The 22,314-nt window shown below is 48.4% G+C and overlaps 8 protein-coding genes across 8 annotated transcripts; 4 read left to right on the forward strand and 4 right to left on the reverse strand.

Annotated features, from left to right (window-relative positions):
* Positions 1-3,356: 3,356 nt before the first annotated feature.
* J7337_013799 (uncharacterized protein) lies at positions 3,357-4,742 on the reverse strand (the record flags this gene model as incomplete). The annotated part of the gene is made up of 1 exon (XM_044831275.1): positions 3,357-4,742. One exon carries the CDS (start codon positions 4,740-4,742, stop codon positions 3,357-3,359), a length of 1,386 nt encoding a protein of 461 aa, XP_044674550.1.
* Positions 4,743-7,780: 3,038 nt separating this feature from the next.
* Positions 7,781-8,888, forward strand: J7337_013800 (uncharacterized protein; the record flags this gene model as incomplete). The annotated part of the gene is made up of 2 exons (XM_044831276.1): positions 7,781-8,036; positions 8,092-8,888. 2 exons carry the CDS (start codon positions 7,781-7,783, stop codon positions 8,886-8,888), a joined length of 1,053 nt encoding a protein of 350 aa, XP_044674551.1.
* Positions 8,889-9,278: 390 nt separating this feature from the next.
* J7337_013801 (uncharacterized protein) lies at positions 9,279-10,798 on the forward strand (the record flags this gene model as incomplete). Its single annotated transcript, XM_044831277.1, has 2 exons — positions 9,279-9,303; positions 9,357-10,798. The coding sequence occupies 2 exons, from the start codon at positions 9,279-9,281 to the stop codon at positions 10,796-10,798; spliced, it is 1,467 nt and encodes a 488-aa protein (XP_044674552.1).
* A 379-nt stretch (positions 10,799-11,177) lies between these two features.
* On the forward strand, positions 11,178-12,580 carry J7337_013802 (uncharacterized protein; the record flags this gene model as incomplete). Its single annotated transcript, XM_044831278.1, is given in 2 exon segments — positions 11,178-12,557; positions 12,569-12,580. The coding sequence occupies 2 exon segments, from the start codon at positions 11,178-11,180 to the stop codon at positions 12,578-12,580; spliced, it is 1,392 nt and encodes a 463-aa protein (XP_044674553.1).
* Positions 12,581-12,914: 334 nt separating this feature from the next.
* Positions 12,915-14,087, reverse strand: J7337_013803 (uncharacterized protein; the record flags this gene model as incomplete). The annotated part of the gene is made up of 1 exon (XM_044831279.1): positions 12,915-14,087. One exon carries the CDS (start codon positions 14,085-14,087, stop codon positions 12,915-12,917), a length of 1,173 nt encoding a protein of 390 aa, XP_044674554.1.
* Positions 14,088-16,175: 2,088 nt separating this feature from the next.
* J7337_013804 (uncharacterized protein) lies at positions 16,176-17,657 on the reverse strand (the record flags this gene model as incomplete). The annotated part of the gene is made up of 1 exon (XM_044831280.1): positions 16,176-17,657. The coding sequence occupies one exon, from the start codon at positions 17,655-17,657 to the stop codon at positions 16,176-16,178; it is 1,482 nt and encodes a 493-aa protein (XP_044674555.1).
* A 1,030-nt stretch (positions 17,658-18,687) lies between these two features.
* J7337_013805 (uncharacterized protein) lies at positions 18,688-19,742 on the forward strand (the record flags this gene model as incomplete). Its single annotated transcript, XM_044831281.1, has 2 exons — positions 18,688-19,127; positions 19,181-19,742. 2 exons carry the CDS (start codon positions 18,688-18,690, stop codon positions 19,740-19,742), a joined length of 1,002 nt encoding a protein of 333 aa, XP_044674556.1.
* Positions 19,743-20,907: 1,165 nt separating this feature from the next.
* On the reverse strand, positions 20,908-21,306 carry J7337_013806 (uncharacterized protein; the record flags this gene model as incomplete). The annotated part of the gene is given in 2 exon segments (XM_044831282.1): positions 20,908-21,191; positions 21,204-21,306. 2 exon segments carry the CDS (start codon positions 21,304-21,306, stop codon positions 20,908-20,910), a joined length of 387 nt encoding a protein of 128 aa, XP_044674557.1.
* Between the last annotated feature and the right edge of the window lie 1,008 nt (positions 21,307-22,314).

Raw genomic sequence — 22,314 nt, forward strand, 5'->3', positions numbered from 1 at the left:
TCATTCACGAGGGTAGAACACAAGGCCTCGTGTCTAGATAGACAATCGGTCGAATTTGTCCACTCGACTGCAAGTCATCTCGACTTCAAAGCAATGTTTTAAAGAGCAGAAATACCATTAATGTGGCTGGTGGCTGTGACAGATGTCATCGTTGCAAACCTTGTTGCCAGTGGCGCTAAGATGCAACGCTAGATCTGATAACTAACCAGATCCAGCCTTGAATACCACGAATTGGGGATCATGAGGCCACGCATGAATCAGACACCTCGTCATTGTTTAAAAGAAATGAAACGCAGAATTCGCGCTGCCGCTCATTTCCTTCTTGTTGTTTGTTTCGGCTCTCATTTCTACCCGTTGATGCGTTCCGTATCGTATCCTTCATCGCCATGGATTATGCAGACACAAGAGCACGTATAGTGCAGTAAGAACCCCCAGTCGTTAAATTCGGGATCATGGTTGACAGAAATGACAGAGCCCGCGAGTCTGGCGAATTCACCGACTTCACATTCGCTTGTAAAGGGAGAAATATAGAGGTTCACAAAATCATCATTTGCAGCCAGTCTCCAGTCTTTCGGGCAGCATGCGCTGGTCAGTTTAAGGTGAGCGTCTGGTAGTAAATGGGTAACTCGTTGCTTAAAGTCTTTCAGGAAGCGTTTTCTGGGACATATGATTTGTCATCACATCAGCCTGATATGATACAGCTCATGGTCGACTACCTGTATACGGGCGACTATTCTATCGAGAAGGACGAGACCGACGAAACTAATACTGCATCAAATTCCGGGGCTCTCTCAACACACGCGATAATGTATGCTCTCGGGGAGGAATATGACATCAAAGGGCTCAGAGATCTTTCCGCACGAAAATACTCTTGGTCCTTGGATGAGACCCTAGAACTCGACGAGTTTCTCAATTCCATTCCCTTCGTGTACACCTTAACTCCCGATAGGTCAAGAGGTCTCCGAGACCCGGCACTGGAGTTTGCAAGGAACAAGCTACGAGATGCGGGAGGACAGTCAGATATCCGAGATGCGTTTGACGAGCTACTCATCGAGTGTCCTGATTTCTTGAAAGAGCTCTTATACTACTGTGTTCAAGCTCCATCCTTTGGATATTGCCCCTGCACTGGTCCGCGGGACAAAGTGCCAGTTGAGGCTGAAGGATATCGTTGCAGAGGATGTGGCAAAGAAGGGGCAAGTCTCAACAGGCCTGTCTAGCTAGTGCTGTGCAAAAGACCAAGACCGAGGCTTGAAGATAGAAATGTTTATACAAGATACCAGAATACAGTCAATCTGACAATCTGGGGCTGGAGTTCCTACGTATGAGTATTTGAGACTCACATAACATCCTTAACATCAAAAGCTGCAGCCCATATGTAGCTGGACTAAAAGCATAGACCGAAGCTAAGACAGAAGTCAGCAGGGATTTCACATCTGGCCAGGCCAGACCAGGGTTGAGACAGACTTGGGCTAGCAACTTAGAAATGGTTATGCTGCGGTTCAAGACAAGATCTGAGTTGAGAGGTGACTGAGCTGGCAATCAGAGTACTTGGGCTGCGATGCTGTCAAACCGAGAGCTCAGGTAAAGATTACTCAGGGTAACAATATACTAGTAGCTGCGATATGCTTAAGTCTGGAGTTAAGCTTGGGGTTACGCTGAGAATACTAAGTGAAGTTATTGATATAGTCAGGAGGAGTTGAGAATGCACCTGGAAGACAAACCATTATGATCAGCTTGGTGGAACTGAGCCCAGCAAATGAAGCTCAGAAAACGAGAGGGTGAAGTGCATCGCACCTCAGCTGCAGATCTAGATGGAATCCACGGGCGGACAAAGCGAAAACAAATGTTTTATATTATTGGCCTCATAATAGACTCGTTTCAATATTGCATAAATACGTAGTAGCTCTAATTTCAACACGGGAGGTTATCACGACAATGGCGGGTCTACAACCAGTAGGGAAATTGTATCGCGCGCTCAGAGCCACATACAGGCTCAATCTACAGGCGGATAATGAATTTTATAATGATAACAAAGATGATCTTTTAAGTTATACTCGTTTTAACGAATTCGGAGATATATTCGTGGTGCGATTGTAATTCTAAGTTGGGCCCAAGTCTAGCAAAGTTTGTCAAGAAAACCCAGATTTTCAGCTCTGCTATCCAACACTTGGTGTTTATTCCACATTAAAAAAAGCAGAAGTCAGATTCCGGTTTCTTGGCGCGTCCACGGCATGTATTATTATTTATTCTCAGCATTTTTCCACTTACTGATTTGCATTCTCAGCCACCTCACTATTTCTAACATTTGCACCTGCCACCAAGCTGAGCCAGACTTTCAATCTCTGAAGTTCAATTCATCTCCTTATCTCTACCATTTAATCACGCCAGTCCTCGCTCTCTGAGTCTTCATTTGAGTCCGATATCTCCTCCTGTGAACTGTACAATCTCTCCCCCTGCTCCTCACCATCCGTGGCCAGGATCTCGTTGTCTGAGTTCTCAGTCGAGTCAGGCACCTCCATCCAGAACGGGTACCTCAAGGCGCGCGGGAGTTCCAGAGCTTCATCATTGACTATCAGCGGCAGACAAAGATCAGTGCCAGTAGTGTCCTCGATGATATGGCGGAGTCGGGGTTTCTTTGGAGGCACTGGTGAGGTCTCATCACCTATCACTCGCTCGGGAACTGGACTTTGTACAGAATCTCGGTCTCTGAACAAGAGATTGGACTGAAATACTAGCCTGGATAAGGAATAAAAATTAAACTGGTCAAATACTGTACTAAACTTATCATAAAGTCATCATAAACCATTCTAAGATATCCTCATGTCGTCTAACCTCTTCAATGTCTTCATCGCTTGGGATAGGTTGGATGCTCGCATACATCAGAGACTGGTGATGGGGCAGTCCTGCGAAAAAAACGTTTACAGGGAGAGCTGTTCTAATATTCATCATATACCAAGAGTTGGTTGGGGTTTCATCCTGGGTGCGCGTCGTTGTCAAGACAGAAACCTGACTGTCATGTCTACCATTAAGCCGTATCTCGGCATTCACCAATCACCGTGCGCTTGGGGCGATTGGCTGGAGTGGCGTCCTTTCTCCACATTTACGGGGTTCGAGTCATGTCGCGGCCTGGTCCCCACGCTCATGACTAATACACGAGTCCAAACATCACGAAGCTTCACCGGACTCGCGGACAAGTCGGTCAGAGCATTGCACATTTGGTCACATTCAATGGAAGTCTTCTGAGTAATTGATCATAAAACATTAAATTCTGATTCTCGTAGTATATCTATGCGCCCGGCATCTATCATCTAACGCCCGTCTAGAACGCTTCTATATATTCATCCATTTTATTCCAATTAGGCCATATCGTGGTTCTTCTTCTCGCGCTGCTCAACAATGACATCGTTCTTCTCGTTATCGTAGGTGATCTCATCGATAGTAGACTCCTCAGCCTTGGGGGCCAGGAAGGTGATTCCGCCGCGAACCCAGTTGACAGCGACGTAGCCGAGGACGTAGACGAAGCCAATAGTAGGGACGATGTAGGAGATTCGAGTACCCTTGGCGTCAGCGATCGCGCCCTGAATAGGTGGGAAAACTGCTCCTCCCGAAACACCCATGACAAGGATACCAGCAGCACGTCGAGTGTGGTGGCCGAGGTTTCGGGTACCCATGGCGAAGATGGTGGGGTACATGGGAGCCATGAAGAAGAAGACGGCGATGAGGATACCGACACTGGCAATACCCCTGGGGGCAGCACTGACGTAGGCAGTAAGAGCGATGGCACAGCAAGAGTAGACAACCATGATGAACTCAGAGCTGAAGATGACAGCAAGGCCAGTAGCGACGAATCGACCGACAGTGAAGGTGATGAGAGCATAGCTCAGCATGTTGCTACCCTTGGCAGTGGTGATGTCACCGTTCTCGTGGGCGTAGTTGATGAAGAAGGTAGCAATGGTGACCTGGGCACCGACGTAGCAGAACTGAGCACCGAAGGCGAACCACATGTTCCACTGCTTCCAGATGGAGCCCTGAGCGACGTGGCCAGCCTGGTCATCCTCAAGAACAGCCTCGCTGACCTCGGGAAGCTTGGCGAAGAAGAAGAGGACACCGACGGCGGCGCCAGCACAGGCGACAGCGAGGTAGACATACTGGACGTTGGTGAGGTTGTTCTGGTTCTCGCCGGTGAAGAAGAACTTGGAGGCGATGAGGGGACCGATGAAGGAAGCGACACCGTTCCAAGACTGGCAGAATTGGAGACGAGCGGAGGCAGACTCAGGAGCGCCGATGACGACAGCGTAAGAGTTGGCGGCAGTTTCGAGAGTAGCGAGACCGCAAGCGATAACGAGAGTGCAAGCGCAGAAACCACCAAAGACAGCGCGACCGTTGGCGTTGCTATCAGCAGACTTGGCGACAGGCCAGAACAGAACAGCACCGAGAGAGTAGAGAGTAAGACCCATCAGGATAGTGAGCTTGTAACCGCGGCGCTTGAGGACCTCAGCGGCAATGGGAGAGAAGAGGAGATAACCGCCACCAAAGTACATGACCTGCAGGCCAGTGGACTCGAGCTTTGTGATGCCGAGGACGGTTTGGAAATGCTTGTTGAGGACATCGAGAAGACCGTAGGAGAAACCCCAGAGGAAGAAGAGGGAGATGACGAGAGCGAGGGGGTAGATGAGGGCGCGACCCTTTAGGTAGCCGCCTGCGAGCTGGGGAGCCGCTGTGGGGATAGCACCGCCTGCCATTGTGAAGAATGTGGGTGTTGAGTAGAGAAGAAGGAGGATGTTCTTGTCTATCAGATGAGAGAAGATGAGAGCGATGATGAGAATGAAGATATTCGCGGTGGTGAATGGTCTTCTTTATACAAATCTCTCTCGCCCTCGGACTTGTCCTCCACACCACCAGCTTAGCTCTGTCTCTAGTAGAGTAGCTCTTTTTTTCGCTCAGGCTCAAGCTTAGCCTGCGGAGTCCCCAGTGTCGGCGCGATAAGCTCAAGCTACCTGTCCCACTTCCCCAACACAATCACCCCAGACGCAAGAAAACTTGGAGATGTGGGGGTGGGAAACACTACTCCGCGCATGAGAATGGGTGACGCTCCACTTCTCCATGACCCCAAATTGTGCGAAAATTCTTATCCCGCGGCATCGCCTAAGCCGTGTGGTTGCGAATCCAGACCAGTCTGGGGTAGAACCATAAAACAAGCTACCAATGACCCCACCGCTCTCCAACCACTCACATCAATCGTCTCCAACGCCAAGGGAGAGGGTTAACCTCAACGAGCTGGGGCTTAACGAGAACGGGCTTAGAGCGTTGGAGCCGTTGTGGAGATCGGACCGACAATACGCCCGCTGCGAAACCTCACTTGAATAAGCTTAGTGACTGCCAAGAAGTCGATCTCCCGGGTCTGTGATGATAGGTCTGGATGCCTGAGGAGAGTTAGAACAGCGTGGGAAGGCTCCTCCAAATGCGCTCACTCGGGTTAGCGAGGCTTTACAGTATTCGGGCCTTTAATTTCGTACCAAGACTGCGCTATCGACCGGCATCGGCGTTATCAACCTGATTTAGCAGAGCCTGGTGATGCTTGTCTCCTTTGGCCTTGGTGTTTCTGGAAATGTGTGTCGTGGTTCACGGTGTTATTGGTCAAGCAAGTCTATGTTGGAGAAGTCAGAATGGAATGGTTCGTCTCCCACTGCAACGGTAAGGTTTTGATGAGGGTTGTTGGCTTGGTTGGGTCTCTCAATTGAGTTGTTTTTTGACGTGCGTGCATTGCCTGGAGCAAGGTTATCTCGCTGGATCTCTGGTATCTAGGTTTTCTCGGCTACGAGGCATCATACGAAATTGTCAAGAGCTAGACTACTGACTCGAACGCCACGAGATCTCTTCGTAACCGGCCCGTGCGATGGGCATTAGTCTCACCCATGGTCCAAGCTCCCCCAACGCGAAGCTGTCATCGAATGATGCCTTCATTAAAAAAGCACGCGTTGGGTTGGAATATCCCGCATGAGCTGAATTAGGTAGAAGGGGGAGACTGGGGAATGCCGGCCCAAGGGAAGTTGAGAAGCTGGGGGTTGATGGGGGGAGGGGGCCACTCTCACCCTGAATGTCTCAGCATGCTTTGCCCATGGGGTCTTGGCGCACTGACGAGAAGAATTGGAGAAAAGACTCCGGAGCTGATTGCTGCAGCTCTGCTGTCGAGGGAAAAATACGACCTAATCCATTTTTCGCTTAGACAAGCTTCTAAAAAGCTTCGAATGCTTCTAGTCTTGAGTCGAGTCAGTTGATTAACTTGTTTCTGTCTAGTGAATAACATCAAGTGCCGGTTTGATTTGATGCCGGGCTTGGCCGACACGTGAGGGTTGCGAGATTGATGCTGAGCCATGCTGTTTTGACGATGGCTTGGTACGGTTTGATCCGTGGGGGGAGGGCGAGAGTTCACCACTCGCGAGAGAGATCACGATCCAGATCTGAGTGATCATCGAGCTGGAAACGTGCTGCTGCATAAGACGGCATTGCCCGATTGGATAGAGAGGCAGTTGTCGCTCCGATTGAAATGCTGGTGATTCATTGGGTGCCACAGTCCTTGGTCGTGGGATTGGAGCTTTAGCCAATGAAAGCGGATCCGCCATGACAGCCACACAGATGGCTGAGTGGCGCACGGATAATCGTTCACCCGTCCGCAGAATGTGGCTTCGGCAGCTCTCCTCAGTTGAACAGTAACAATTAAATACTTTTTAAGCCTGGTAGACATATTATTTAATCGTTTAATTGACATTGAAGTGAAGCATTATAGCTCCCCATTTATATGTTTAATTTTCGATACGCCTCTCCCGGTACCAGTGAGCGTTGCTTAACATATTTGTTGGCCCACAACGTAAAAAAGTGAACAAATTGACAGGTGTTTACCGTGTATGCCCCACCACAATGAAGCCGTCTGTTGGCAAATTCAATCATCTATGATACAAAATTCACTCTGTGACCATAATCTCGGGCTTTTTCTTGCCATTGACGTTTGCAAGCGGTGCAAAGTGTCCCCGATATTATGGTCTTGCTCTCAGTGCAGGGTAAGACATACGTCACCCACCGATATCCCCGAACCCCGGAGCGGACTTTTGGTCTTATCTGATAAGCAATTCACCGAGCTTCACCTTAGAGCCGAGTAATATCCACTGAATATACCGATGACTGAACTTTTGATGAGGAGTATAATAGTCAGCGCGCACGACACTAATATTGACAATTAATTATTCTTGGCATCTATGAATAATTATTAGCATGGCTGCTAGACTTCTTCTTCAAAACGGCACCGTGTTGCAGCATGATGCGCAAGACAATGTCATCGCCCTTAAAAACACCGACGTCTTGATTGAGGATGATCGCATTGTCATGATCGGGCATGGTATTGAACCCCAAGATGGATCGATAATTGACTGCCATGGCAAAATTATCGCTCCTGGGTTCATCAACGCCCATCATCATGTTTGGCAGAGTCAATTGAAGGGGAGACTTGGAGACTCTACAATGCTAGACTACATGCTTGAAGGTCAGTACAGTCCTGGAACAACTGTAGAAAGCCGCTGATGAGATAGTAGCCAATCTTCAAAGTTTCAACTTCACATCGGAAGATTTCTTCTGGGGCCAACTAGCTGGGTGCCTTGAAGCACTTGACGCTGGAACGACCTGCGTCGTAGATAATGCACACGGCGCGTCCAGTCCCGAACACGGCCCAGCATCTTTGAGCGCGACCTTGGCGTCTGGTATAAGGTCCATCTATTGCCATGGAGTCATGCCACTACGCGCTACAGAATGGACAGAGTCTTCGTTTGAGCTTGATCGCTCTCCTCAACCTGATTGGCTGCTGCCTCAGATGGATTCCCTTGCTGCAAAGGGGCCGTTTGGAGATGACAAGAGAGTGCAGTTGGGTTTCTTCTTTGACAGCTACTTCTTGCCAGAGAATGTAATTTCCGAGACGCTTGACCATGTGAAAGAGGCTGGAGTGAAGCTTATTACAAGCCACTACAGACACTGGCCAGTTTCAAAGGGTAGGCATCGCCTGAATTATCTCTGCTGAGTATATGACGCTGACACCTTACATAGGACAATCTCGCGTGCCGGAGCAGTTACACGCCTGCGGTCTCCTCGGCCCTGACATCCTGCTCACTCACGGCAACGGAACAACACCAGAACAAGCATCTCTCCTCACTGAGGCTGGAACCTACATCGTCTCAACTCCCGATGCCGAGATCTTCATGGCATCAGGCGCAGATCCAGTAGGTTTTCGTGAAGACCTCCCATTGACGTGCCTTGGAGCCGATTGCCACTCGTGCGGACCAGTCAGCATGATGCATCAGATGCAGATGGCACTAGCAAGTGATCGAGGATCTCAAAACTCAAAGACTTTCGCTGAAGGTCACTATCCCAAGAAGATGCGGGCTACAGTGCAGAAAGCGTTCAATCTGGCTACTATCAAAGCAGCTCGTGCGATCAACATGGATAAGGACATTGGATCTATTGCAGTGGGAAAGTTGGCGGACTTGGTCATCTTTGACACGACTTCTCCTTCAATTAGCTGTGCAGCTGAGCATGACCCATTGACTGCTATCGTCCGCCATGCAGGTGTCAGAGAAATTGAGACTGTTATAATCGGCGGAAGGGTTCGCAAGCACCATGGAATCCTGGAGAATGTGCACTTGGCCGAGGGACGAGAAGCTGGCTTCGATGTCAAGCATGAGGCACTTGACTGGAAAGACGGATTGTCGTGGAAAGAAGTTGCAAAGGAGTTATCGAGAAGTCGAAGTGAGATTGAGGGCAGAATTGACAAGGTCAACAAAGAGTTGGCTAAGGAGAAGCTTATTGGAATGATGGGTGGCTTAAAGGATCTCTTGGTTGACTGATGGATCTTCTATCTGGAACACCTTCTTGTACTATTAATATAGAGACATATCCCAACTTTGGTCTTAATTATTATCCTAGCGGAAATTTCAGAGCTTTATTGTAAATGATACAACGACTTAAGTAACTTAGTATAAGTTTAGGATACCTTTTGCTATGTTTAACCCAGTTCCCCAAGGAGGATCTAGAGGTCATGATCTTCTTATCTTATCAAGATAAGCGATACCAGCAACACCACTAACTTCTTTCTCCTGCTACTCTGCACTCTACATATTAACAGGAATTACCTCCTGGAGAAAATATGCTTATACAAAGGATACGCCCGCCCGCCCGCCCAGGATGGTCAAACTGCCGACCGCTTCACAGTCATCAACCTCTCAAATTCCCTCATCATGCCGTTCCAACGCGCGCAAACGCGTGCAGATCTATATACATCCCTCCTAACTACTCACGTATACAAATTAGCTCAGAGGAAGACACAAAACGCCTCTACTGTCTCTTGCAATCTTACATCGAAGACCCATTACGCGCAAAAGCCGTCAAAGAGGTTGTCATCGACGCAGCGCCCTGGATCTATGCCCCAACGTCCAAGATACCAGAGTATGATGAACTACCGACCTCGATGGGATATGAAGAACTGGGCGACCCAACGGAAATAAGACTAAGAAGATATGCTCGTCGTCTAGAACTGAGCGACGAAACCGCTGACCAGGTCGATAAGATCCTTAGTTGGAAGTGTCGCGAGTATGAGTTCAAACTTCAGAAGGAGAGCGAGTTTTCAATTGCCATGATAATCCTTCTCTTTTCACTCTGCGAGAATATCTCCACGCTGTATATTGCCGAGAACCTCCAACAACCTATTGTGGACTATATGCTCAAAGCAAACTATGCACAGATGAAGAGCCCGCCACTTCAGAAGCTGAAGAACGTTCGTTTGTTTGCTGGTGCTCGAAGCGACGAGAGGTTCTACACCGCGTGCGATATTCTCCGATCCATCCAGTTGATTCATCGCCTCCCAGCTCTTGAATCAGTGGCGATGGATGGCATGTCAGATTATCAGGCAGACCGCCAGTTCTTCGTCCCGGCGACAGGGAATATGAAGAGACTGGAGATCACCCATTGTGATATATCTCCTAGCTTCCTCACAGTCATGATCTCGATTCCCAAGGCGCTTGAGGAATTCAAACTGTCAATTGGTGGTTTATGGACTCTTGACGGTGCAGATACTTCTAGTGAACCGTTCTACATTATAAGGGCACTTTATGCACATAGACACTCTTTGAGAGTGTTGGATCTTGACGTTGATGTAGGCGCCGGGGCAAATGCGGTGGACTGGGATGTTGACGGGAACTACGAGGAGGGAAAAGATGATGGGACGGATTGGGAGATAAAGGACCAGCTTGATCTGTATGGACGCGATCGGCTGGTCTTGGATAAGAAGATCACTACTGGGCACAAGATGGAAAGCGGTAAAGAGTACACACCGACTATCGGGTCATTACACGACTTTCCTCACCTCACGCATCTGAGCATCGGCATCATGCCACTCCTGGGAGAATACCTCGGTGGATTCGATAAGTATGGATTCAAGGAACCGCCGTACCGACTTGAGAAACCTGCACCGTTCAGACTGGTAGACATGTTACCACCATCTCTAGAGTATCTCTGCCTCTATGGGTATACGCGGGGTCAAAATCCGGTTGTTGACGAGCATATCGATGAGCTTCTGGCTAAGAGGGCCGACAGGTTACCGAATTTGAAGGCTGTTGGGGGTATCTATGAGCGTGTAAGGGATATAAAGGATGCTCTTCATGATATGGCCTTGGCGGAGGTTGATGAGGAGGAACTTTATGTGCGAGGGGAGGGATTTGAGTCTGGATGGAAGAAGGTGGAAGAGTTGAAGCAGAACTAATAGGTAGAGGACTAATAATACTAACTACTACTTTAGCAGAGTAATTACAACCTTCCTTTAAACTGTTTATATCTGTACTGTAATGCGTCACAGCCGCAGCGCACTAACTCACGACATGTAGGATGTGGACTGTCTAGACAGTCCACACTATTATTGGTCAAAAAGCTCGGAACAGCCCCACTACGTGATCGTCATTGCAGGATGCTGGCCCACGCGTTCAATGTCACTGAAACGAACTGGGGTACTCTTATCATTCTGCCACGGCAAATTATCTTCTCTTCAAAGCCAAGGAGCTGCACGCTCGACTGGATACTTTCAATCTACCACGTACAATTCTTCGGTACAGCCCCACGTATGCCTCTACCAAATCCTCGCCACCATGTCAAGACGGGCTGCCGAACCTGCAAGTGCGTTACTCCGACCTCCGCGAGTTACTCCGTGTATTAACCACTATAAAAGAGCCCGGAAGATCAAATGCGACGAAGCCAAGCCCTCATGTAAGCGCTGCTTCTCGTCTCGCCGCGTTTGCGGCGGCTACCAAGGCACAGCTAGCCTGACGTGCTACCGCCCAAACCAATTATCCGCACGCGATCAGAGAGAAGGCAGAGCATTCCAGTTCTTTACAGAAATGGTCGGACCAGTCCTCTCGGGTCCTACTGACTCTTACTTCTGGACGCATCTGGTCATGCAGTTCAGCCACTTTGAGCCCACCATGCGCCATGCTGTTCTGTCCATCAGCTCGCTCTACGAAGAATTTGCTAGAGGTTCTCGGATTACTCGGCAGGTCTGTGGTAGCACGTTTGCTGTCAATCACTATAATGCGGCTATAAAGCATGTCAAGTCTGCCAGTGATGAGCAGATGATTCTTGTTCTCTGCGTACTCTTCATTTGCATAGAATACCTACAGGGAGACTTTGACGCTGCTCTGGAGCACTGTCGGCATGGTATCATGATTCTCAACAACTCTTCGCGTACAGAATGGATGTGTCAGTACCTTGTACCCATATTCAGACGGATGAGTATAACGCCGTTTTTCTTTGGCGGTGCCAAACCACCGACGCGTCTACCGCAGCTCATCGGATTCGAGACACCGATACCTTTAGAGTTTTGTGATACTCGAGAAGCGCAGACAGTGATTGATGACCTGATGATTCGGATCATGGGGTGCTTGTACGACGGTAATGATGATAGGGTTGAGCTGGCTTCATTGCTAGGTGACTGGGAATCCAAGATGGATCATCTAGAGCGTGTACTGCCCCCATCTGCAACATCGGATAAGTACGCGATATGCGGAATGAGATTCAAGCACAAAATGGCCAAGATTTACATCCAAAAGCAACAGTCACATACAGAAATGTGGTGGGACCAGCATCTCAATATCTTCCGCGATGCTGTGAAATTGGCAGAAGAAGCGTTCCTTTTATCGACAGCACCGGGCCATCAACGCATACCACAATCAAGCTTCAGCTTCGAAATGAATTGGCTACCAATGCTGTTCTTCATCGTCCTCAAATGTCGAGACCTGAGAATTCGTCGCATGGCATTATCCTTATTGGCGTACCTTGGACTGGCCAAAGAGGGCCTGTTTGACGTGGGGACTCTGTATAGAGTTGGAAGACGTCATATTGAGCTGGAACATGATATATCACTTAATGATACTGCCGAGCTGGTGAGTGTGGTTGTACCGCCTGAGGAGAAACGCTCTTTCGCTATTCCGATAAACCACGAGTTGCAAGTCATCTCCAACCAAGATGGCAAAGTCAGTTACAGAAGGGAGGTTAAGTTTCTCAGAAAAGACGCGGAGGGTAATGAGATCGCTCTGGAGGAATATATCTACGATGGTAGACCTCGTGGATGCAGCATTAGCATTCCGCCAATGAGGTGTGCATATCGCCTGTAGGGGCAGAGTCATTCCTCGCCGCCTCACTCTCTGCAACACAGAGATTCAGGCCGCTTCTTTGAGAGAGACATATGTTTTAACAACTACTCCTGCTGTACTCATACTCTAATAAGGAGACTTTACATTTGATCTGCGACCTCTGTGTTTTCCCTCTCCTGAGCAATCCCAAGCGGCATCTTATTGTAACTATCACAAACAGTGAGATTTGACACCCCATTATGAGCCTTCAGCAGCGCCTAGATGGCCATTGACAGCAGCCGGGAAGATTGGCGCCCAGCCACGAGAAGCGATAGCGCCGACATCGGCCCCCCAAGCAACAAGATGGTCAATGATATCCGGATATCCTAGGTCAAATGCTTTGACGATAAAAATTTGACCATCCATATCTATACCAGATCTTGAATTTGGGTTGGCGTTGTGTTCGAGTAGTTCTTTCGTGACATTTACGTGTCCCCCCGCCACAGCGTATGACAACGGTAGTTCACGACCGCTGCACCTTTCGTTAGGGTCCACTCCATTTTCGAGCAGTTCCACCACGATTTCGTGATTTCCTTGTTCAGCGGCATACGAAAGCGCAGTGATACCGTTAGTAGCGATGGGTGTTCGAAAGACTTTGTGGAGGACCAGTTGACGAGCGAGGCGATGATCTTGCATCTTAGCAGCCCAAAGTAGAAGATTTTTGCTAATGAAACGACAAATCTCCTCAACAGCCCCATGTTCAACAAGCAGCTTGATGACGCCAAGATGTCTTTCCCTCAAAGGGTGGATCATAGGAAATGGGATCATAGGAATTGTAGCTTCCATCATTGGCTTGACCTGGGCGCCTTTACGAAGGAGCAAGTCAACAACGCCCACTCGTCCATGATTGATAGCATGCAGCAGTGGTGTCCATTCATCCACATCACCATTTTCAATATTAGCCCCATTATCAAGAAGCATAGTAGCTGTTGCTACATGTCCGTTCTCGACAGCAAAGAGGAGAGGCGTCCTGCCATGCCAGTCCTTTGGGTCAATTTCAACTTTATCAATCAACAGATTCACAATGTCCAAATGCCCCGCAGCACTAGCATAGTGGAGAGGTTGCAAATCCATCTTATCCTTCGCTTGAATTCCTGCCTGGTCGTAGATCAAACGTGTGGCTAAGTCAATACAGCCAGTGGAGGAAGCGATGTGTAGAGGAAGACGACCCCAAATGTCGGGCTCATTAGCGGCACCACTGAGCAGGTGTACAGCGTCGTCACCTACACCGAGATCAAGGGCCAAGTGTAGCAGAGATCGGCCAAACATATCCTTCTCCTCTGTGGCTTGGAGATTTGAGACGAATTGTCCCCTTAGTTCTTTAAATTCAATTAGTGATAGTAGGTTGTGTGTCCAAGGTAATGGCAGCATTGTGCAATTTTCAATAGTCCTCAGGTGCTGCATCACTTCACTGTATTTCTGGGCATAAGATGACAGCTCAGACTCTTTCGACAGTAGACGCGAATCCTGGAGGAGTCGATATTCTTGCACTTTGAGGGCATAAAGTGCAAGGCTGGCTTGCTGATAAGGCTGGGGTTTGGAGAATGTAGTTTCCGTCTGACCGGCAAAAAAACAAAAAAACGCTGGTACAGATTCTCCGTACAAGGAGTAGTAAGTGCTTGAAGATTTCGATGAAAAGTAATGCAAAGCCGCTAAAGATGAAGTACTTTCACAGGCTTCAATTTTAGGTCTAACTAGTGCTCGATTCTCTTCGATTTGTTCGAGCATTTCAAGAACCTCACGTGGGTCTTCGTGATAAGATGGTGGTAGGTCGAGTCGATCGTATGTGTCCTGTTGAATGGCGATTGCAGACTTTGAGTATTGCGTCAACCTCTCCAGCCAAAAGACTTCTAGCGGCCTTTGTATATCAGTTTCAAGTCTAAATAAAAGCAAATATAACCCAGAGCTTACAAATAATCACTGGCCTTATCATCATCGACGTCGGTTGCTGCAATTTTCCTTTTTCGGGCCTGCGCTCTTTCAGTAAGCACAAGCCCTGTGCATTCACTCTGCAATCCTTTCTCGTTGCATCGTTGACAAGGGGTCTGTGAACCATCATCCCCCAGGTTGCACTGGTTCCAGAGACATGTCAGCATGGACTTATAGTGATGAGTATGTTGAACCTCATACCTTTTTCTTGGCTTTACGACACGGCGGGCAACTGAGCGTGGAGACTGGCATGGTAAACCTTTTGGGTCGTGATTTAGATGGAAACAATGAAGTCACAGAGGGGAAAGACGTGATAATCAGCAGAGCCCTGTTATGCCTAAAGCTGGTGTGCCTAAGGCCGAAACGCCCTTCAATGGTAGGCCCCAGATTGACCAATGGCGAAACCGTCGCAATGCAGGGAGTCCAGTCAAGGAGGGACACGCAAAACCACAAAGTACAGCCAATGGTGAAACAGCGCAGTGAAAGCGGTCTCGCTTTGTGGCGGACAAAACGGCCAATGTCAGCCTAAAGTGAAGGATACCACAGATCAGCTGGATTGTGATGCCAAACAAGGTCCAGCCAATAGCGAAACCGTCGCAATGCAGGAGGCGGAGTCTATAGCGAAACGGTCGCAATTACAGGGGATAAGAGGAAAGATGCGGACCGGGCACCAGAGGAAGTCACAGATAGCCAATGGCGCAACAGCGCAACAAGACCTTTAGACACCATCAACAACAGTCCAATGTCAGGGATATCACGGACCTGTTCCCAAGTTCAAGGTACAACGAAGGCCCAGCCAATGGCGGAACTGTCGCAATGATCAGAGGGCCTGATTACAGCTACTGAGCCTCAACAAGAAAGGTGAAAGCACCCGTTGGCATTCAATCTCTTACGGGGCACGGTTGTGCTTAAAAGAGGACATATCAGCCCTCTTGTTGTCTTGATCAATTCGCATTCATTACCTTCATCACACCGACAAACCGTCTCCTATCATTACCTACGCATCACATCCGGCTCATCGACCAATCCATATTAAAGGGCCAACCAGAAGAAGTCGATCACCCCATCCGCTCAAAGATGGCTTCTCTTCCTCCTGCTGCTGTTATTGCGCTGGCGACCAGCATTCCGTCACTCTTGGTAGCTATTCTAGCGCTTTGGATCACCTACCTGAGCTTTCGCAACACTCACAGCGCACCGGCCGACAAGATGAGAGCGATTGAGGATCTTCCAGAGGCCCAAGGAACAAACTAGGCTAAGAAACACTTACGTGAGTGCACTGACACCAAGACCGAAAACGCGGAGGCTAATGATAATCTCAGAGGAGCTCTTGGAATCCGCATTTTTGTGATAGTTTCATGAATTGGGATGAGGTTAAAACGGGTTCAGTTTTTTGCCACCTGACCTGCCTGCTTTCAGCGACACGGAAGTAGGAAGATATATCTTTAGAATGTAATAAGCCAGATTATCCACTTTGAACTGAATTACGTGTTCCTTGCCAAGTGTATAGGCCCGGATGTTTTAAAGCTAACCTCAAATATTCCTATTCCTGAGAGGATTGACAGAACTTGCTCTCTGGAGGTAATTGTTCAGCATCCTCTCCTCCTCAGCATTGCACACGTTTGTAGACCGCCCACGGCGAAACTCGTCTCCAAAAGGCTTAACGACTGTAGTCGATGCTCTTGAGAGGCCCCTCAGTTCATCAGCTTCGTCTGCCCATCTCCCACCGAGTATTTCCACGTGTTCCAAGACAACATCACATGGACCCGGAACACGAGCCAGGTATTCTCCAAGTTTGCCAGCTTGTAACCTGGCGCCGACCAAATGTAGCCGTTTTAAAGACTGGTTATGTGCTCCGGCGAGGAGTTCATTCAAACTGCGCAAGTTAAAAAACGAAACGCTGAGATTCTGGAGACCCGAAGACTGGAGAAGTGCGGAGAGGAAGTCTGAGACTAAGTCCATTGCATCCTCTTGATGGTCGAAGAACCATCCCGTCATGGAACCTTTCACTGCATCAAGAGTGAGTGTTTGCAAGTTCTGAAGCGATTCGACGAGCGAAACTCGCTCAGAGGGAGACATGGAGAGCTTGGCGTAGCTACATGGCGCAGAGCACTGGAGTTTCATCTCTCGTAAGGTCACTCCTGCTCTGTGTATTGCAGCTGGAACCCTGTGTAAGAATTCGGTCGGTGGTTCAAAATCAGGGTCCGGGTAGAGATTTGAAGCGTCTGACCAGGTATGAGGTCTCAACATGACTGCCCTTAAAGATAGGCGGTAGTCTCGGTCCATAAGGTAGGCATCTCTCAGAACAGCATCTTCGCCATCAGTGATTTCTAACCTATCGGCATGAGGCATTTTCGCCATGGCAGATGCAACGGTGGAGAGGAAACTTCCGTTCTCTCGCATTTGTTGTTGCGCTTTAAACAAAAGCTGATACTCACGATGGGTATCTGTTAGGATTTTCCTAAACTTGACGTGTTCATCCGAATCTCGCTGTAGGTCTTCTGGATTTGCGGTAAAAAGTGAGTTCCAAGCAGAAATCACATCCTTGCCCAACCCAACTACTTCGTGATTGACCCAATTGGGCACGTTGTAGGATAGTCTCTCATGCAGTGCACCAGATATCGCATCTTCAAGATGGTCAAGATGGTTCCTCATACCTGCTATGTGAGAATAGGCAAAGTGGGTAAGATCGGCCGCCATTCGTTGTTCATAGTATGGGAGCTTGACATGAAGGCTGCGTACCCCGGATCTGATCAATTGGTGCTGAGAAACATTTTTCAAGCGCTCCAGAGACTTCTCAGTCATATAGACACTTATTTCGGGGATGAGCAGCGGTGAGGCCCATTGGCAGAAACATCGGCATGTTAAGCGAAGGGAGCGGATGTCATCAACGCGAGCAGCCTTCGGTTCCTCTGGATCCCTGGCGTGGAGCAGAAAATTAAATATACGATGGAGAAGTTCTGGGGGTGTAGTGTTGATCGAAGCGGTAGGTCGTCGCTCTTTGTGGGGAATCATGATTGATGAAGAAGAATGAAACCATTGTTGTGTTACGATCTATGAAACAGCATATAAGCCCTATTGCCTTAGGCCCTAATTAATGTAGGGGTCTTTACGTTTCTAAAAGTCTTTGACCCAGTGATTTCGCACGAGAGGATCACAACAGGGTCTTAGCTTTTCTTAAGGCGGTGAAAGTATGTCGATCTCGCTTAGTCAGGAATAGGAAGGTCAGAATAACAGTAATTATGCAGGGTTAAACAGCGGGCTCTTATGTTGAATAATGCATTGCTGCTGTTCATAATGAAGTCAAGAGTAAAACGAGTTGTCTACCTGTTCATAAAAGCTATAGTTAAAACCTCGATGCTGAAGCATAGCTAACTAGTACAGATAGGTTTGTAGGCATCGAGTATTATGCCCAGGTATTAAGTGACTCTTGATAGTATACGCACCTCTGTGAAGAATTCTTTCCGATGAGATTGGATGAAGAGGCCAAATAGTATCAATATCATTGGTACCTTTCAGAGCCTCAGAAGCAGCACCATTCTCAACCCATTCAATAAGAGTTTTTAACGTGGTTTGAGGCCAGACACCGCGAAGCTGGCTAGAACTCTTATAATTGCACTATGTAACGCATGCTTCTTGCATGCAAACCGACTTGGCAGGGACTATTTGGGAGTGCATACTGGCGCAGGGCGGAATGACGATCCGAGATGCGGAACCATAATCTGACGCTACCACTGCCGAACCCGAGATAAGCGCTGGCCTCCAGTCAGCCCAAGGCTTTTCAGCTGTCTGAATTGGGGTCACATACATGACCTACATCGTTAGGCATTACATCTTACAAAATCTGAGGCCGCCCATCACGAATTATGGTATACTGATGTATAAAACGACAGTGCTCTTACTTATTCATTTCTTAACTACCTGTTTGCCACCAATCTACGTACCTCCACACTTTAAGAACAGCAACCCCATATCCTCATCACCAGGCTGAGACAATACTTCTTCCCCACCCGATTCAAATTGAAAGCCACCATATACAGCCACCATGGACTTTTTGAATCGGCTACTCGGTAGAAATACCGATACCAAGTACAAGTATCGCGGCGCCAAACTCCCGGAGAAGCCGTTGACGCCGCGCGAGATTGAGGAGATGCACCGAAAGCTGCATCCTGATACCCACGTAGACAACGCAGCGGAACCAAAGCCAATTTTTGACCCTCGTGATTGGAATGTTCCCTATACTCAATCGCTGGAAGAAAAGTTCTCTGCTGTCGGCTCGCTACAAGATGCGCAATCGGGATCATTACTATTTAGCAAATTACCGCTGGAGGTGCGTACGCAGATCTGGCGCCTTGTCGTGGGGAATCATAAGGTGCATTTGACCGTACATCGCGGCAGACTCAAACAGTCGGCGTTTGAGTCAGAGAATTATCAGTGGCTACCTCAGAGAGGACTCTTGAGAGTTCCGCTGGTTTGTCGCGCAGCGTATGTACTCTCCCGATTTGTCATCATGAAGCAATACTGACTTTATATCTTAGATACATGGAGTCCATCTCGTACCTCTACTCTGATAACACCTTCTGCTTTGGCTTTGGCCAAGCCAGCTCAAAGTCAGCGCTCACATCGCTGGACACCATGCTTCCCAAGCAGCACATTGCTTCCATGCAACACATCGAAGTCGGATGGCATCTCTATGCCGGCGTGAGTCAGTACTACGACAGCCACCCTCAAGCATGGGACATCACACTGGACGTACCAGCGCCCGAGACTGAAACCCTATGGAATAATGTCTCCGCTGAGCTCGTCAAACTATCGCATATGCGGACGCTGCGGATTGTGGTCTGGCTGTCTGGTGATGAGAGAGGACAGTTTGTTGAGAGGGAGAGAGACATGCTTGCACCGCTGTTGGTGATGGGATTTTTGGAGCGGTTTGATGTCCATTTGCCATGGAAGCAAGATGGTGCTAAGTTGTGGAATGATGCGCCGTTTACTGTTTCCAGGCGTTTCAGGGTTAAGGAGATGTATGGTGTGAGCATTCCGCTACCTGATGATGACTTTTACTGGTCGGGTTCAGTCGCTCAACACAGGATATATAGGTGAGAATTCAGCTGGAGGCTAGCGAAGGATTCATCTGAGGCATTCTTGTGGAGGTCGAAACCATCAATCTAGGCACCTTCTCTTCTCCCTTGAGCTTCTATTCCATGCACGTCCTTGCAAAACTCACAATAGAACTGCCATCTCGTCGCACCGTAAACCCACCCAAGCCCATCAACATACAACGGATACAGACCATCATGGGACTGTGGCCGAACATCTGAGCACATACAGCAAACCCCGAACCCGCTACAAAAGCCCTTTCTCCAGTGTTCGCAAAGAACAATCGCTGATCGAAGTATGTCATACTCTTTCTCTGCCCTCTGGCATCCCTCGCAATAGTTTGCCCATCTCGGTGCATTGCGGTCCCAGCCAGTGCCATCGATGTACCGTGGGTAACGACCATCTGGGCGCAGTGGCCGTGAGTCCGCGCAGGTACAGCACTGTCTTGGATTTCGGTATCTGGTACAGTAACGCTGTTTATAGTGTTCGCAGGGGCGATAAGTTGAGTAGAATGTGCATTTTTGTATTTTTCCAGGTTCGCCGTTGGTTTGTTTCTGAAGACGGTACGGCATACTGGACTGATGCAAGGGCGTGCTAAGTTTTAGAATGCAAAGGGGGCTTGTGACGGCGAGTAACAGACCTTGTACTTCTAGGGCTGCGGAAGAGATTATTCAAAGGGTCTAGCATTGCAACTACAAGATCACAGACACCTTTGCGCATGTTTGACAGATCTGCGGGGATTAAGTCTTGGTGACTCATGGCAAAAGCTGCCTGATCAGCGTTGGTTAGAATAGCCTTACCAGTGGCTGTGCTCGACTAGCCCATCACGGCATGTCAGACGGGTAATGGAACCAATTCCGCTTAACTTCGAGCAACCCTTCAACCCCTTCATTCTTTACCCATAGCTTCCATGATACACCTCCGCCATCTAATCACCCACAGAATGACGAGTCTTTCACAGTATCCGAGCCATGTACAGGATACCTAGTGGCAAGGCTATAAAAGAAGAATCGATGATAAGTTTGAGTTTCACTCTATGCCATTTACCTTTTTGTTATGCTGCTGTGGCTGCGGAATACCTTGCTAAGATATTTGGAAACTATTCGCGCCAGCTTCCGCAGAAGATCGGGCATGGCATTCGTCGCAACCCTAGATTAGGCTCTGGTAGCTAAATAAGACTCCATTCAGCACAGGTGTGTGTGACATGAATAGCAGCTTGATCAAACACATGACCAACGTCCATTCCCGCAGCGCATGCTCCCAAGGGGATCAAGATATCTCGCTTCTGTAGTTTATGCAGAGGAACATCTCGTTTCTCGAGCTCTGCACGGATGAGATTCAGCTGCGACTCTGCTACGTAAACACGACGGATTGCGATCGCACTGAGCACGAGGGTGCCTCCAGGGCATGCGACGGCACCCCAACCTCTGATGTGGGAGCTGATTATCCCAGCTGTAATCTGACGGGTTTTGATGACCTCCTGCTTACGGAGACGGTCTGTGTCGTAGTAGGATATGCGATGCGCATATTCAGGCTTGTCAAAGTCAAAGAAACCCCCGATAGTCATCTTTTCTGAAAGACAAGGTCTGAATGGTTGAGGTATAAGACAAGATCAAGAAACAGATTGATGATTGGGGGTAGGTGACTTAGATAACGCTAGTGGAGATGAGGCCGAAGGTAGTGATTCTGTATACTTAAATAGTTCTCTAAATAAAGGATATGTGTTAGCTAGGACGCAGGTACAGCGTGCATACACGGCCGCAGGGAATCGATGAGATCACGGACAGCCAGGATCTGTGTAACAGACTTGATTACTCTAATATTAACCTATCTGACGCGGCTATGCAGGTCCATAATCTCCCTTCCCCCCCCTCCTGAAACATGTGCTACCAGGCTGTGTCTATCACAAATCTGGAGAATCGTCCAGATCTGTCGCATCATATGGCGTTGAGCGTCTTTGTACAACACCCCGACTTGACGGCGCATTGTGGTGACGAAGGAACGTATGCTACCATCACGCTGGGCTCCTCAAGGCATTCTCGTGGCTTTCTACCGGCTGGCAATGTAGACTGGAACACTTGGTCATGTTAGCTTTCACAGCATCTTCAATTCGCAACGTCTGCCACAAATAGTATCCATAGCCCAGTTGCACAAACAACGCGCGTTTTTATCAAAACTGTATGACCTTAATCTGTTTCACTGAGTAGGATCTAATGCTAGCTGGGGATCCAGTGACTTATTGATAAATAGGACTCCTGGATGACTGTTACGCAATAACTAAATTAAGCATTTAGAATTGTCTTGCCCGTAATAGAGTTCTTATAGCTCCCATAAGCAGCGCGTTCTTGTCATCCCCCAAAGCTTTGTGCAACGCTCCGAAAAACGCTTTGCTGAAAGTCTTGGCCACAACATCACAGTATGCTGTTCATTATACAGTTGCCAACTTATGTCATCAGCCTGTGATGGACTGATCATGCTATACATCGGCTAACAAACAACGGCATTCGTGTCGGTTAATAAACCTAAGAGATCGCCTTGCGAAATAGTGATCTTGAATAATGTAGAAGTCTCAAAG

This window comes from Fusarium musae, chromosome 11 (assembly GCF_019915245.1).
Source record: "Fusarium musae strain F31 chromosome 11, whole genome shotgun sequence".
In the NCBI taxonomy this organism is placed as follows: Eukaryota; Fungi; Ascomycota; class Sordariomycetes; order Hypocreales; family Nectriaceae; genus Fusarium; species Fusarium musae.